The sequence below is a fragment of the Phyllopteryx taeniolatus genome, chromosome 10 (genome assembly GCF_024500385.1).
Source record: "Phyllopteryx taeniolatus isolate TA_2022b chromosome 10, UOR_Ptae_1.2, whole genome shotgun sequence".
Lineage (NCBI taxonomy): Eukaryota > Metazoa > Chordata > Actinopteri > Syngnathiformes > Syngnathidae > Phyllopteryx > Phyllopteryx taeniolatus.
In genome coordinates, this window is record NC_084511.1 from 15,603,009 (window position 1) to 15,620,132 (window position 17,124).

Sequence of the window (17,124 nt, forward strand, 5' to 3'; positions counted from 1 at the left end):
ATATTCTTAAACACATTTGTGTTTGGCCACAGCAAAGGTATGATTGTCATCAGCGGGTCGATATCATGCATCATGCATTTGATTATGATTATGATTATGATTATTTTCAGTGTTGTACCTGAACAAGTTAAATGAAAAAAAGTTCATGAACGAGTTCATATTTTATGTGAATGTGCACTTACTGTCATTTCTGCCTGATGAACGTTATTGAGAACGCGTTCATTCCGGCATCAAATAATGTTTTTTCGAAGGAAAGTTCATTTTCATTCAAGAGTGCCAGGATTTGTTAGGGACTTCCAGGAAAAACCTGTCTGAACACACAGTTCTACGTAGTTCCTCTTTACATGCTTAGTACTGTGGACGCCACGTTCCTGTTGGAGCAGAACTGTATCCACAGTGGAAGCTTAAGCTTGGAGGCATTTGATGCGTTTCCACACTGTTGGGTTGGCCCACGCAGGTGTGACAAACCACCCATGTAAGGGACCACCACATTTGTCTCCTGTTTCTCACTTCATGCTCGGGTGTAGTGGCTCTTCTTTCCTTGGCGGATTTGACAAAGACTCAGTTTGAATACCAACAAGAAGAGCCTCGCTGATATGAGTCTGCTCCTTTGGTCTTCCGTTGTTGTGGTGGGGATCTTCTCCGCTCTGTCCTTGAGGGTTTGAGGGTCGTCACAAGAATTTGAGTTGAGTTGAACAATTAGCAGCGTATCTACAGTACGTCACAACGACACCTAATTCTGATCCACTCGTTTTGCATGCCTTTCTCTTTTTATTGGGCATTGGATACAATCAACAAACTTAAATTTAAACCATGTCACAGACTCATTTTGACCTACATTACGCACAAAACAGTACAAATAAATATTTTGATGGCATGGGAACTTTAAAATACAATCATCAATCCACAAAGTGTTCTGACATTATGAGAAGATAAATTGTTGAAGAATATTGTGACCCGTTGACCCTTTTGTCATATACAGAACACAAGCTGAATTCATTGTGCTTTACAACTTGGTAAATACAGACGCTAACAATAATAATCTGAAGAAATGCTGTATAGAAGCACATATCCGGCTAGACTCTTTTTCAAGTGATCCATAAAGGTTTATAAAGTTTAGAGTTAATATATCTGTGAATGGCAACAAATTAACTTTAAGTTAGTCTGTTTGTTTTTCCGTGTTCCCTTTGTTGTTTTTCTCTGTGAACTGTAACTGAGAGGCTGTACGGGCCAGTTATTCATTTGGAATTTTTTTTGCATTGATATGAATCTAAAAAGCCCTTCTACCAACTATAGTTCAGCATAATTTTGTAAACTATGATTATTTACAAAAAAAAATGATGTACTGTAAAGCTTTTTTTCTTTGTTTGATCTTACAAAATGTATTATACCATAGCCCTCTAACTAATTACACTTAGAAATGATTGATTAATGTATTCTTTTCAGTGCAGCATGTCCACCGTTACACTTTAGAGAGACACTGCAGCACTGCAGTCCTGGTTCTTTTGAGCAAATGAACAGCTCTTTTCCACAATGTTTTAAATCCGTTTTGTATTATTCAGAGAAAAAACAACAACACACATTTACTCACACTTGCAAATCTTAAAAACATCTATTTTATCTTTGTAAAACTTTTCACTAACTCAGTCTAAACATGTTCAACAAATGATACTAGAGTCTGTATACAATGAATGGAATGAAAAGTTCTACCACTTTTTAAATGTGGCTTTTATTTCATTTTGGAAAAAGAGTTTTTCATACCCCTGTATACGGTAAAGCCAAACATTTTGAATGACTTCATGCTCAATTCTCCTGAGAACACGATGTTCCAAACAATCCCATCTCATGTAAAACCTTCAGGCCATGTGTCACATTCACATGACATCACCAAGCAACAACAACGTGATTCATTTGCTGTGGTCAATATTCTTGAATTTGAAATTATGTCACGATAGTACACATGTGACTTGTTTTACAGTGACTATTCAGTGTATCAACTAACTGCTCTGTATGGATGGCAAGAAAGGGCCAAAAATTGAAGATATGATGATCTTAAAAGCAAACAGTTGCATTAGCTCACATCCTGTCATGGCCGCAGGGTCTGACACATCTCAAACCACTGTTTTCTTTTTCATGTTGTCAATTAGAATGGCTTTGAAGTTTAGTCAGAGGTCTGTTGCTAAATGAAACGACCAATTTGCGACACTGAGAGTGGCAAATGTCATTAAGATGTCTGACGGAAAAGACAACACAGTGGAGGAAAGACGTAAGAAATAGTGTCCTTTGATCCTTGATGTGAATCTGTCAGAATTTTCACCCCAGTGTCGTACCTCATGTTAACAGCATCGTGAAACTTTCTCTCCAACAAGGGCATTGACAGAGGCATTTTTAAAATGCTCATAAAGAATTTCACACACACACACAAACACACACGCACACACATAGGAAGTTCAAGGGACACAAAGGCGAGTGGGCTGGCGGTTGTTGGGTGTGGGGGTCGCGCATATGTCGGCCATGTCTGAGCGAACTGGTGAGGTCATGGACAACATTTCCCACAGAGGCGTCAACACGACTGACGCTCTTTTTTCACCACTCATTTACAGTACAGAAAGTGGTGTTGTGACAAGCATTAACATTTTAAAAACGTGGAAAGCTGATGTTCATGTAAACGTGTCATTCCCGTGCAAACATTGAAAGATGTTTTTTTACGTTTAATCCCACCAGCACTTCGAAATCAAACTCGACTTGTTATATTCCCTGAAGCATTGTTGTAGGATTTTCTTCATCTTGATGGTATATCTATTTGCCTGAGCAAGAGGAAATTTTGCATAGCTTTCCAATTCACTTTTCATAGTCAGAGGTTGAAGCTATTTTAGGCACGTACCATTTCTGTTACTGTACGTAGAGGAGGCTGACTGAATTCACATGACCCAAAGATTTTCTTCCCAAAGTCGCATATCTTGTCTTTCCATCGTTGTGAGCTCTGGGGGGGTCATAACATCAGTAAGTGGCACGCACATGACAATAGACCTGTGTTCCAACATCTATAAATAAGTACAAATCTATACTTGCACATGAGGCCATCCTCATAAGATAGACTACAGATAGGTGATTTTGCTTATTTTAATTTCGAAATGTTTAAATATAGGGTCCCTATCGTGGAAAAACAAGCTACCGTACTTTATTCCAGACACTGTGTGATCTGTAGCCCATTTCAATGACTCATCGAGCTTACTAAGAAGGCAAATGAAGACAAAGACAAACTTTTGGGTGTCATGACATAAGGTTGCCTGCTTTAAATATAATGACCCTTATGCTGAGTTCCACAAAACTGACATTTTGGACCTCGAACTAGGTTAAGTAGACTGAGATCCTGCAACGTTAACAGAGCTGAAGAAGACATCACACAACAATGCTGATGCCCAGTTGTGAATTGAAAATGTCTGAACTACATGGCATTGGTGTGAAGATAAACACTTAACTTATAAATTACAGTATTGTCTATGCATGAGTTTATCAAACATTATGTTTGAGGTCAGACAGCAGAAGTTCTAAGTGGAATATTTCCTACTTCCCAGCAATCTGGAACACAACATAAGCCTGTGCGGAATTGTTTCTTTGCTATTTGGGATACACAGAGTCGCTTCATTTATCAATAGTGTTATTGTTTTGTTTTTGTTTTTTGTTTTTTTGCAATACGTACTCTCTGAATGGAACTGTACATAACAAATGCAATGTACTGGATTGAAAAAAAACCCAAAAAAACACAGAAGTTTAAACCATGGTAATATTATACACAGTTTGAACATTTAATTTAGTGACTCTTCTGCATACCACTAGTTGTGAAAATACTAGACTTTGAGAATCAATGCGCTCACATTTCATGACTTTCGCTGTGACATACTGTGCAGATTTTCTGCCTGTCTATAATGGGTTAGTTTCATGTATTGATATTCCGATTCATACGATCACACTTGACCCAGTTGTATTGGTCTTCAGCACCAATGAGTGCAGATGGCTTTTTTGTTCTAAAGGCCTTGAGGTCCAATCTCTTTTTTTCTCACACCCCACTAGAAGTCACAGCCAAAGTTGTGGCTAATTTGCAAACCAAACATATTGCTTTTCGTTTCAGGGGCACCTCCATAAAAAGCCTCCCATACACACCACCACCAGCACCCCAAACCCCTCACCCATTCCCAACGAACCATCGCCTCTAATGCTTTTGGCATGTGAAAACAGCGCACGACTGAGCCCTGAATGCTCTTCAGTGGTCACACTTTTCCCAAACGCCTTGCAGCTGCTCCTATTGTTGCTCCATAGGGAGGGCTCCTTCGTCAATTCTTTGGGCCTCCTGTCGTTGTCCGGGCCTCACACAAATTCTAACAGAGGGAGTGTGACCCCGATAATAGAGGACGCCATGACATCATGAGTCTTCTGTGCGTAAATAAATAAATAAATAAATAAATAAAATTCCATCGCATTAACAAAGAGAGACAGTTGGTTGGATTCTGAAGGCTTGGTGTTGATCATGTTAAATATTTCAGTTTACCTGTGAATATTCTCATTCATCCAGGTCATTTCATTCTCAGGGTATTGAATTGATCGCAACTGGACTGTTCTGTTTGTCTTAGAAAACATTTCGCCTCTCATCTGAGCAGGCTTCATCAGTCATGCAACAAGGCTTAGCCAGTCTTTGTGTAGAAGACTCAACTTTTCATGCTGCAATTTAGAGGCATGCCCCACACTACACTAAGTTTTATTGGACTCAAAGTAAATTCGATTGAAATATATATTCAATATCAGTAAGATACTTTTGCATCTCATTTTGAACTTTGAAATTGAAAATATTTCAGTACAAAATGTCCTCCGTTGATGCTCATGTTACTTATATTAATTTCTGACTGAGGTATGGCAACACAATAATCCAAATCCAATAGTACTGTACCTTTGAAATGATAGGTTTCCATGTTTTGTTGTTGTTGCTGGCTTGTCCTTGAGTTCTGTATTTATGTGGCTGGTTGTGGAGCATTGAGTATAAATCACACAAGTATAAATGAAAGGATCACTTTTAAACATACAAAGTCAAAGCACATTTATTCAAAGTGGTATAAAAAAATCATTTAAATGGACATATGCAAAAATAGGTATACTAGAGAAATATATTACTTTCCTTCAATAAATATGTCATATAGCAATCATTGCAGACGACCTGCCCAACACAGGCCTTGCAGTACACAGTACATAAACATGAGGTATTTAATGGTCACTTTCCCCAACGTGTCAGGATCGTCACATCCAGCAAAGTCATACATTTGCATTCAAATTGGCCTCTTCTGCCACATCCACAATAAACAGAGGGGATACATTCATTGTTCTTCAAATGAAGCAGTAACTTGTCAGCACAGGTTAATAATTAGACTCCTTACCTAGGAAGCAAAATAAAGACATCTGGGAGGTCAACATTCCTGAGACTGCTATTTGCCCTCTGATTTGTTTTTAATAATTGATTGTGATTATCAAAAGCATTTGCCATCATGTAGCAGAATCCTTTGAATTAAAAAAAGTAATATTCACATACATCCAACAGCCTCGCTGAGCAGTTATGCATCAATACTGCTTTGTTGGTAGCTGCCACATCTCCCCTTGAACTGACGTTGGGAAACAAGGTTACAAAGTCAAATGCACATTTAGTGCAGTGATACCAGCACCACTGTTTAAGAGTCACCAGTTGTTGAGTTGTTATTTAAGTCAAGATATGCATGTCCCATTGTCTATACATCAGCAGCTAGGAGAGGTAGTGATGGGACTGTGGAGGAAGGAGAGCTGACTGGCAGATGAGTGCACTGGGATGGACACTGGGAAATTAAAGACGGAGCTGCCGTTGCCGATGGCCGGACTCCCGGCCTCCGACGAGCAAGTTGAGGAGGCTAGCACCTGAGACTCGAACTGGAGGAGCTGTCCCATGAAGCTGAAGTTGGGTGAGATGATGCTGCGGCGCTGCTTCACGAACTCGAAGGCCTCGTCCAGTTTGACGCGGTTGGTGCGCATGAGGTAGGCGAGGCAGATGGTGGCTGACCGGGAGATGCCCGCTTGACAGTGGACGAACACACGACCACCGTTATTCCTAACCGAATCTGTACAGAGAGAAGGAGCGGCAAAATTAACACATTGCGATATGGGAGGTTATGCATGCAAGAAACATGATGGTCCTCACAGTTGCTATTTAAAACTCAACAGCCCATTAAGACACGGGAGCACAGTTAATGGCCCTCCTGGGGTGTCAGACTGTGGGGGTCATACCAAAAGGGGGGTGGCCCATGTACACAAAGAAGGGGAACAACCCCCAACCCCCTGCATCCCACACACACACACACACACACACACACACACACACACCCAGGCATATTGATCCGGGCGGAAGGCCGCCAGTGAGTAAGGAGAAATGGCCTTTTGTGAAGCCACAACAAAAGGACGGCAGAGAACCAAGCCAATCCCACTGTTGTCATGGCCTGGCACCTCATTTAAATAGGAGGTGTGTGTTTGGGTGGGGCCTTTTCTACAGTTGAGCAGTGATGATGTAACCAAGAGGGCCATTGCTGAGCCAGCTGGTCAGTTTTTGGAGGGAACTTTTTCAAATTGAAATCCACTAGCGAAGGAGGGGGTGGTTTTTGTTTTTGTGGGTAGCAGCTGTGACAGGCACTCACTGTGCTATTAACAGAGCATGAAAGCAGCGTCAAAAAAAGTACTGACCGATAAACTCAATCGCCTCGTTGAACCAGGAGCTTATATCCGCTTTGTGGTTGTCCTCTACAGGGATGCTCTTGTACAAAAATGAGTCCTCAAAGTGGTTGGGGCAGTTGGCGGAGACGTTTATAAGGGCAGTGATCCCCAGCATGTCCAGCCTGTCTTTTCGGGAAGCATGGTAAGCGCTACCCAGGTACAGGAAGGGCAAGATCTCCACAGGACCGCCCTAGGAAGAGGAAACGTAAACACAGTCAGTCAAGAAAGTGAATGAAAAACTCTTTGCTGTGATAGTGTTAAAAGAAAAGACACAAACCTGGTCATAAAGTGGTGTGTTGCATGGACTACAGCTCGGGTCTGCACTTCCTGGGTGGCTGGAGCTCAGAGGTAAACTGAGCCCCGGTGAGGGAGATGGCTTGGTGCACATGTCTGGATACTCTTTGGAAAATGTGTCAAACCCACCTGAGGATTCAAAAAATAATCACAATAAGATCACACGTTGTGACCGCAAAACCAAAAAAAAGGGGACAACTGCTCTGTAACAAGAGAGTCTGGCCTCTATTTCTGAATTGTTTACAGCAGCACCAGCTGGTATGGTGACAGCTGAAAACCACATTTGTTGCCACGCACGCACAAACACAACAAATACGAGCGAGGCACTTTTTATTACCTTTAAGTATAAAGACACTTGCTCCACAGGGGTGCCGGCAGAGGGCTGCCACAGCCAGCATCAAGGTCCCGTCTTTCTTGGCTTGGCTTAAGTCATAACTGTGATCGTCCAGAAGCACCACCGACTGGTACTCGCCGGATAGGAGCCGGCTCCTGGTGTCCTCGTTGGGGACAATGTGTTCGAGCCCCAGGCCGCCCCTGGCTCGTCGTCGCACGATGGTGCTGAAGCGGACATTAGTGGAGGCCGCGATGTGGGACGCGTTAAAGGACAGGAAAGAGCGGCAGTCCAGCACCAGGCAGCCCGGAGCGTCGGCGTCGGCCTCCAGCAGATTACGGAGGGACGCACAGTCGATGGTGGGCACCTCCATTATGACCATAGTAGGGCGACGGCAAAGAAAAGTTAAATCCAAATACATATAGCTTGAAGCTTGAGGCGGTGAAGAACTGCTGCTTGAGTCTCCTCTTTGTTCCGATTTAAAAAAAAATAAAATAATCTTCAGATGAAAAAAGTAACTAAAAGTGCTCGTATCGTCTGTATCCGCTGTTGCTTGTTCTTCTTTCCTTGTGTGACTATAACAGCAGTTTGCGGCTCTGTAACTGCGGGAGTCGCGTTTAAGCACTTTCTATATATACGGCCACAGCTTGTGAATGAGAGGCCACTGACGTCAACGCGCCCGCCCCGCCTGGCGTCCCGACAGACTTCATGACGTCAAAGGCACGCGCCCGCCCGCAGCGAATTTAGCCTCACGGGCGCGCGCATGCTTTCAGAACATTTTGGCCTGAGGCACGCACACGTCGTCCACGTCCGCCTTCATTACCCAGCTGTCCTTGCTCAGCGCGGCCGGCACGGAGCAAGTGAAGTGGATGAAACTTTTTCCACACATCTTCCATTGCTGCAACTTTTTAGCTGTTGACCAAAGATGGCATACGTATACTTAAGTAGAAGTGCAGATATTTGTGTGGGGGAAAAAAATACTCTGCAAAAAGTAAAAGTAGTGATTCGACTTCTTTAATTTAAGTGAAAGTACAAAATTATACTCTGAAAAATATTTAAGTACAAACAAAAATAGATACAATACCCATTTTGATTTAAAAAAAAAAAAAAAAAAAAGCTGTTGTTATATAAATCAAGAAGTAGTGAGCATTGGCTAAGGCTATCCTATCAAAACAATGTGTTCCACAGCTGTCCCAATGTTGTGAACAGACAAAAATGTGAGCGAGACAGAGACAGACAGACAGAAAGGAAGATACTTTTTTCATCCCTTAGGGGCTCATATATTGTCACAGCAGCAGTATTCACAACTATACATCCATATTAATACGTATAAGAATAACCACCAAAGTAAAAATGTTGGTCTCTGGTCCTAATACAGTATAAATATTGTCTATTGACAAATAGTGGCATATCTTGATTGTTATGTAAGCGCAAGGCTTGCTGGCGTGTTTGCTATTATTGCATACCAGTCTTGGCCAAGATGGGCTGCACCAACGCAACGAGGGTGTGTCCTTTGACGTGACAACTTGGTGACTGAAAGTCGGTCTAAACTTACGCCTGCTCAGACCACGTCTAACATTTGGCGCAAGGGAGACCGCTGGTATAACGGGATTTTGGTGAATTTGTTTAAGATGCCGGCAAACAGATGCTGAGCTCCGTGGACATATGTGTGGTGGTAGATCAGACGTATTTCATTCATAAATATGTGAACAGCAGACTTCAAACCCTCTGAATCATTGTCTAAATCAATATATTGATCCCATGTATTATTATTAGGATTATTACATCGTTTTAAATCATCTCACTGGCCAGCACACACAGTGGTACGAACGATGGGTGAGGATCGATCAAGTCCATGAGGTCGCCCACACCAGTGGAGATGTCCCACTTTGAAATGCGCTGGGGGTACACCGCTCCACGAAATAACCAAAACTGGGCCAAAAGTTGCGCTATAGTCATGAAAATAGAGCCCATTGTGTTACATAAATAGTATGATACTGACTATAAAAGAAGATGACTGGATGGATAGATATAATGGCTAACTCGTGAATTATGATTTGCCAGTATGTACTGTATAGTGTGTGAAAAAACCTATTGCATAATAATATTGCACATTGAAAGAATACACCTTATCTTTAGTTGTGTTTTTTTCTGACTAGATAGATAATTTGTGGATGCCAGAAGGTGGGGTTTTTTAGGCTGACACAAGACAACAAATTCACCACAAATCATTCTTGCAGCCTTAAATCAGGCCATGGGTGGGGAATATCTTTCTTTTCCGAATTTGTTGCTGTCATCCTTAATGATCCCGGATTCACGTTCTTCCATGTCACTGCTGTCCCTGGTTTTTTTTCCACCTTATAAGACCACCAAATTTAAATTGATCAAGATTTCAATCGTGGTCGATTGTACCACTCTCTATTTACTTTTCTTCTTCGTCGTTTTTCAATTATTATTTTTTTTACCGGTATAACATGCCGTCATCCGTGGAGGTTGATAAAAGTAACAAGAATATTTCAACAAAGTAAGGAGTAAAATGTAAAGAAAAAGTCAAGATGAAAAGTCAACAGAAAAATAAATACTCAAAGTACAGACACCTGAAATATCTACTTATGTACAGGAATAAAACACTTGTATTTGATTACTTCCCACCACTCGTGTTGACTTTTATGTATAGCCATTTTAATCCCTTGGTGGTGACTTCATATCAAGAACATACTCATTGTTACGCAACTCGTAAAAATTACTATTGGTGAATGAATAGATGTGTTGTCTATTGTTAGTTAAAGACAATTATTACATTTACAGATTCAAATGTGTATAAATATTGGAGTGTTTTACACTTAAGATAATCAATATACACCTTAGATATTGTTGTAAGGTACTGTACTGTATTTACTCACTGAAACCAATGGTTGTACAGTATGTATAGAGTGTGTGTAAGAGCATAAACAAATGCTAGTAAAGTCATGTTTTCCATCACTTTGAGGTAAATTATACTATAAACACAATTAATTTTATTTGACAATGCTACATACAAAGTCGACAATTTTAGTACTGTATTATTTTCCATCTCTGGGTTTTATTAGCTATTTTCTTGCTTTGTAACTGGATGAAATAAATACATAAATTCTTACACACACACACAAAATTACAAACAAAATTTAAATGTATACCTACACGTTTTTTAAGCAGAAGATTCTAAAACTATATAGCTATCAACTTTTTTTTTTCTATCATTCATGCATATTAACTGTTGTACAGTGAGTATATGCTGTCCTGTATTTCGGTGTTACTATCTGCACTCCAGTAAATGAGGAATTTGTCGAATTTTCCATGATGTTACTGTATAACTGGATTTCTGTTTTGCCTCGTGACAAATAAGAAAATAATATGTAAATATCTGGCACGGGGGCCATAAACATTTATTCTTTGTTTTTATTAGTCGGGGGTACATAATGTTCAATGCCCCGAGAGTGAAGGCAAACCATAAAAGTTAATCACTGTATAGAAACCTCAAGTCCAGTAAATTTCCACACCATGAGTACCAAAACATGGGTCTTCCAGGAAGACAACAGCAGATGGACATATTTTCAACCTGTCAGCTGTGACGTAATTGAGACAGGGGAAATGTAACCTCAATGTCCAGAATGAAGCTTTATTTCACATTGATGACACTCACTCGGAGAAACCCTTTTCATTCGCTGCTTCGATTACTCAGACTGAGCACTGCTGTCTCATCGTCATGCAGGAGGTTAATTGTTGACAACAGGCGGAGGGTGTGACTTGAAGCTGCATAGGGTAACGCCAGAGTGTTTTTTGTTGTGTAACGAGTGTTCAGTGACAAGACTCTTAAAAACAGGTCTTGTGGCTGTATATTGACTCCTCTTCAGCATGATTTTTGAGTTTCAGCTCAACATGCCTCACGGATTGATTCTGGAGTCATGCACCATTACTCATCCACCAGATGCAAATCATTAAAAGTATTGAGCAGTATTTGCTGTTGATTAGCTTACCTGAATCAGGTGACCCTGTGCAAAAGCAACAATTTGCTCCTGCCAATGGGATGGCTCACATCCCATGATACACTGGAAACTGTAGTTAATTACTGTATAATCCCTTTAAGGTATTTTACTGTATAGTACGTGGTAAATAAGTGTAGAATTTACAGGAATGTTTAACAGTGTACATCTATTCATAAATCCAGTTTTTTAGCATGCTCTTATCTTGGTGTACTTGTATGTGTACCAAGTTTAACTTATTCTTTTCAAAAGATTAGGGCTATGACCTCATTCTTACTTTAGAGAAACCTGAGTAGGAGTATCAACCCTCCGAATCCACATCTGTGCTATGGTCACCCTGGGTTTTACCTCAGCAAAAGAAAGGATAATGGACATGTTCTATGAGAAAGGGGGTGAGGGGTGGAAGGAAACCTAAAGGGCCGAAAACGTAACTCATCTCAACAGAGTGCAAAAACTCTCCAGCCGGTTTAACCTAACGCTCCTGTGAGATGAGTCAACAGTAAACCAAATGCAACAGACTAGGAATGTTACACACTTTCCACAGGAGTAGGGGGTGGAGACAGTCTGTATCCAAACGTACATCCATCCATCCATTTTCTGTACCGCTTTATTCTCATGAGGGTCGCGTGCGTGCTGGAGCCTATCCCAGCTATCTTCGGGCGAGAGGCGGGGTACACCCTGAACTGGTCGCCAGCCAATCTCTATCCAAACATTTTGTCCTAAATGAATGTGTCTTCCGCCAAGTCGTGATGAGTTGGGTACTGTAAGCAAAGCAAAAAACAACAACAACAACAAAAAGGACACTTAATATTGACCATTAACAGAGTGAAAAGTTTTCAATTAGGTTTATGTTTCAATGCGAAATATTCTCCTACAATAAAAATTAAGCAATTACTTTAAACCAAGGCCTGAAAATAGAGCTGATGCTTCCAATCCCAGTAATTACTGTCCGTAAACTAAAGTCTTCACAGCAGAAAGGGAAGTGAGACAGGCGACAGCCCCATTCTTGCGGTCACTTGCTGTCATCCCTACTAATTTACTGACATTCTCACTATAGGCAACCCCTGAGCAATCATGGGAAAGCACACAGCCTATATCCAACAAATGACACATTTTCTGGTCAGAACGTGATACATTTTCTGAATACCTTTTGCATAGGATAAAATAAATAAATAATAATAATAATAATAAGAGGATGACACATAATTTGGTAATGTAAATCATCACGAGGGAACCTTTTGTTTCTGCTTTGCCGTGTTAAGGTGAAAAATATACATCTGTACTCCTATATACGGCACACGTCATTGTTTAATAATGTAAAGTGAACAGTGATAATGTGAGTATTTAATGTGAGCCTGGATACAATATTCCAATTAAAATGAGTAGTATCTTATTTTTGAGATAAATATTCACAATAATATTCAATTATGAGTCATCATTTTCTGCATTGCGTCTATGGCAGTGTTTCCCAACCTTAAGCCAAAGCACCCATTTCACCTAGGAAAAATCTCACAGCATACAACGATGGTAATATGGTAAATGGAATGCACTTACATATCAGTTTATCTACACCATACGGTGTCCAAAGCGTTTTATAAAGCCTCACATTCACCCATTTACACATGCATTCATACACCAATGAGTCGAAGCTGCCATGCAAGGGACTGGCAAAAATGCTGAAACAAAAATGTCACAAAAACATGAAAACAGAAATAATGATGACCTCCCCTCAATTTTCACTTCTTTACTGTGAAACCTGCTCTTGTTTTCATGAACACATAGGTGATGTATTCACAGGAAGCCATGAATGATTCTGTTGTGTGAATGGCAACGTGGACATGCAGCTTTAGTGTACTTTCTGCCTTCTAATGGAATTTAATTGTTTGATATCACTATACATCGTTGGCATAGACAGATTTAAAAAAAGATATATGTCATAAAAAAAAAGTAAGTGTCATTGGATAATGTCAGGGAATCGCTGGTCCATGGCTCTCAAATTTACATACAAAAAGACATATATCCTCCTCCTTGACACTGATGACGAAAGATAAACTTCAGTCAAGCATTATTTAGTTTTATTTATTTATTTATTTGTGTAGTTAACATTATTTTATAAAAAAGGAGACTTTTATTCCCTATTTCAGCGTTCATCGCCACCGGAAGTAGAATCATGACCAAGCGGAAGCAGCTCCCCGCCAATCACATTGTGCAAAGCGTCCTAAACTGACGTCATCCCCGGTTACCGATGAGCAACCGGTAGCTTTTAAGAAGACCCTTACGCTTTCTGTTTGTGATTTTGTCCCCCGGAGATTGTGCAAGCATCATGCCTTTCGATGTCAGGAGGTGAGTACTCGGCTTCCGCTTCTATTTTGGTTTGGATGTGAGGATTTAGTTAGCATCCCTGGAGCTCCTTGAGAGAATGAACGGTGACGAACGACAGAGTCAACGTTCCTCCGGTGGTCACATCTGGCATGACTAGGCTTCATTGTGACATTATTTGCATGTTTTTTAAAAAAAATATTATTATTTTTATAGATGCCCATTTCTGCCTTCCATCCTTAAGTGCGTTTCCTCGACCACCTTTTGGTTCACTAGGCGTAGAGAAAATGGATTGGACTAGCTTCAGGACGCAGAGGCTAACGTTGCTCGCATTTAGTTCGTATTTAATTCTGCGTACTAGTGATGCGTTGGGAATTAAATTCTCATATCAAAGCCTAAAAGTTTCCCAGCAAAAAGCAGCATTTTGCCATTGCAGAACCTCTACACTGATAACAGACCACCAGACTCTTCACAATAGCTGTTGAAACTGTCATTAATGCACGTTGCACACCCTCAATCAAAACAATACAGGGTACAGTACTGGTACAATAAACTAGCACTGTGGTCACTAATAAGAGTAGAGGGTAGCATCAGCAATGTGTTCTGTCAAGGCACCCCTCGTCATTCCTTAAGTTTGACTGACTTTTTTGAATTATGAAAGTTAGCATATTATGTAAGTATTTACTTTTTTTTTTTTTTTTTAAAGCACTATCATGAGAAAGCCTTAAGGTAAGCAGAGCTGCATTGTTAATACAGGTTATCACTAGCTAACCATGTTACCAGTGTTTGCATCTGATAACCGGTGTAAGAGTGTAAATTAACCCCCATGGATATGGAGGCTGGGGTCCATTTTCCACAGTGCAATATGTAGATTTTTTTAAATTAATTTTTGAAAAATATTATCTTTTTTTGTTGTTGCTGGGAGAGTAGACAGCCAAATACCAGCCAAACTTAATCCTTTGGGTATTTTTAAAAACATGTCACAGAATTGTTAAATCACCTGGTAACTGTTTTCAATTGTGAAAAAGAAATCCATAATGTGTTTTCTTTAAAGCCAATATACAGTAATAGCTATATTCTTTTTTTACAAATGTTTATTCTTATTATTTTATTATTATTTTTAAAGATCATCATAGTTCATAACTGTGACGGTTGGTCACCATAGGTGTATTGTAGACTTTACACTGATTTTTATCGGCTGATCGATATCGGCCGATATTGAGCATTTAATGCTGATCGGCTTTAATGTCATAATTTGCCTTGCCGATCCGATCAATGCTCCGCAAAGACATTAACTCCGTGTCGCCATCGTGCACAGTATATTTGAATCCAAAGGCTAGTTTATTTTTAGCCTTGTCGCGTATCTTTTGACGTAGTACTGTAAATATTTGACGGCCAATGAAGTTATTTAAAAAAAACAACAACAAAAAACGTCGGCGGTGTGGGACAGACAACACGTCTGAGATGGACGGACAACACGTAATGCCTGGATCAGACTACAAGACAAATTTGCTCTTTCACGATTGCGCTATGTCAAACTACTGCAATAAAATATTTTATTCCGATACCACCGCATCTCGTTTTTTACGATCATTGGGCTTTATCGTCAACTCAAATGCGACCAGATACACTCGTTACCGTGGCGACGACAACAAGAGGGGAGTGAGCTGGCTCAACTGTATTATAAGGACAAAATGGGGGAAAACGTGTGTTGGTGGTCACCGGTGCTCAGGGCAAGAGAGGACGTTCGTTTAAGACTTGCTTGAGGTATGTTCACGTACTTTTAATACGATATGGCTCACAAGCAGGCAATAAAATGTTATGTAGCCTAGCAAGCTAGCGGTAGCACGAACGGTTGGACGTAAACATGCTGCCGTTTTGTCGAATCAAGCTCTAAAGTTTCGGTGTGGGTGAAGTCATTTAATGAAAAATTAATTTAATTACAGTAAGTTAGCACCCATTATTTCTGTCACGTTGTAATGTTGGTTTGACCTGACTGATTAGAATACACGCTTTGACTAGAGCAGTGATTTCCAACCTTATGGAGGCAAGGAACATATTTTACAATTGAAAAATCTCACGGCACACTAACAAACAAAAATGTCACAAAAAGTGGATACGTTAATTACTGCCATCGAATAGAAGACCATTCATTTGTTCTGTCTTTCACTATTCCTCACTGGCATAAATAGAGGAACAAAGATACATTATTGATTGTAAATAACAAATTTTTTTTGCAATTAAGTACACAAGTATATACACTAAATGAACAGGTCATTTAAATAGAGACATTCCTCCATCTTGTGATCGGATCGGTTATCGGTTTTTTAAACTCGCTGATTGGTGATCGGCCCCAAAAATCCTGATCGTGTACAGCCTCATGTATTGTTAGGCAATGTAACAATCTCGTGTTTAGTTTTGGGTTGTGATAGTGTGGTTGTGTAATGGGGGTTATCAGATGGTCAGATCCTGTTTAAATGTTTCACAGACGAGTACAAAACTTGCATTACAACACTGGGCCAGAACTCCATTGACCAATTAACTAGCGTAGGTTTCAGCACAGTGTCACACCTCACACTAGTCAATTGCACCATAGGTTCAACTTCAAGCATACATTTTCCCAGAATGATGTGGCACACAGGATGTCTGATTACACAAACTGCATCAAACGTGCTTTCTCATGAACATGAACAAAAGTTTGATGACATCATTTAATAATGTTTTCTTTAGTATTAAACCACCCCACATGTACAAAATATTTTCCCTTATACAGTCCCCTCCAAAAGTATTGGAATGGCAAGGTCAATTCCTTTGTTTTTGTTGTATACTGAAGACATTTAGGTTTCAGATCAAAAGATGAATATGAGCCAAAAGTTCAGAACTCCAGCTTTTATTTCATGGTATTTACATCTCGATATGTGTTCAACAACTCAGGACAGAGGACCTTTTGTTTGAAGCGACCCACTTTTCAAGTGAGCAAAAGTATTGAAACAGACATTATTAAATTAACTTAAAGTGAATAACATTTAATATTTGGTGGCATAACCCTTACTTGTAATAACTGCATCAAGCCTACGACCCACTGACTTCACCAGACTGTTGCATTCTTCATTTGAAATGCGTTTCCAGGCCGGTACTGCAGCCTCTCCCTTCAGTCACCTCTTCAGGAGGTAAAATGCATGCTCTATTGGTAAGGTCAGGTAATTAACTTGGCCAGTCTAAGACCTTCCACTTTACCCTTCTGATGAAGTCTGTGTTTTGGGTCATTGTTGCATGATGCAGCTTCTCCCGATTAGTTTGGATGCATTTTTCTGAAAATTGCCTGACAAAATGATTTTGTAGACTTCAGAATTCATTCTGCTGCTACCATCCTGAGTT

At 40.1% G+C, this 17,124-nt stretch overlaps 2 protein-coding genes across 5 annotated transcripts in view; one reads left to right on the top strand and one right to left on the bottom strand.

Moving 5' to 3' along the window:
- Positions 1 to 5,077: 5,077 nt before the first annotated feature.
- Positions 5,078 to 8,024, bottom strand: dusp1 (dual specificity phosphatase 1). Its single transcript, XM_061788151.1, has 4 exons — positions 7,412 to 8,024; positions 7,058 to 7,203; positions 6,751 to 6,970; positions 5,078 to 6,134 (listed from the first exon to the last, which is right to left on the bottom strand). Exons 1-4 carry the CDS (start codon positions 7,824 to 7,826, stop codon positions 5,779 to 5,781), a joined length of 1,137 nt encoding a protein of 378 aa, XP_061644135.1. The 5' UTR covers positions 7,827 to 8,024; the 3' UTR covers positions 5,078 to 5,778.
- A 5,611-nt stretch (positions 8,025 to 13,635) lies between these two features.
- ergic1 (endoplasmic reticulum-golgi intermediate compartment 1) overlaps positions 13,636 to 17,124 on the top strand; it is a 28,040-nt gene continuing 24,551 nt past the window's right edge. Inside the window, exon 1 of one of the 4 annotated variants that reach the window (XM_061786671.1) lies at positions 13,636 to 13,770. In XM_061786671.1, coding sequence (XP_061642655.1) covers positions 13,751 to 13,770 — 20 coding nt within the window. In that variant the 5' untranslated portion in view covers positions 13,636 to 13,750. The remainder of the gene's footprint in view (positions 13,771 to 17,124) is intronic. The other 3 variants (XM_061786672.1, XM_061786669.1, XM_061786670.1) reach the window with 3 other exon arrangements.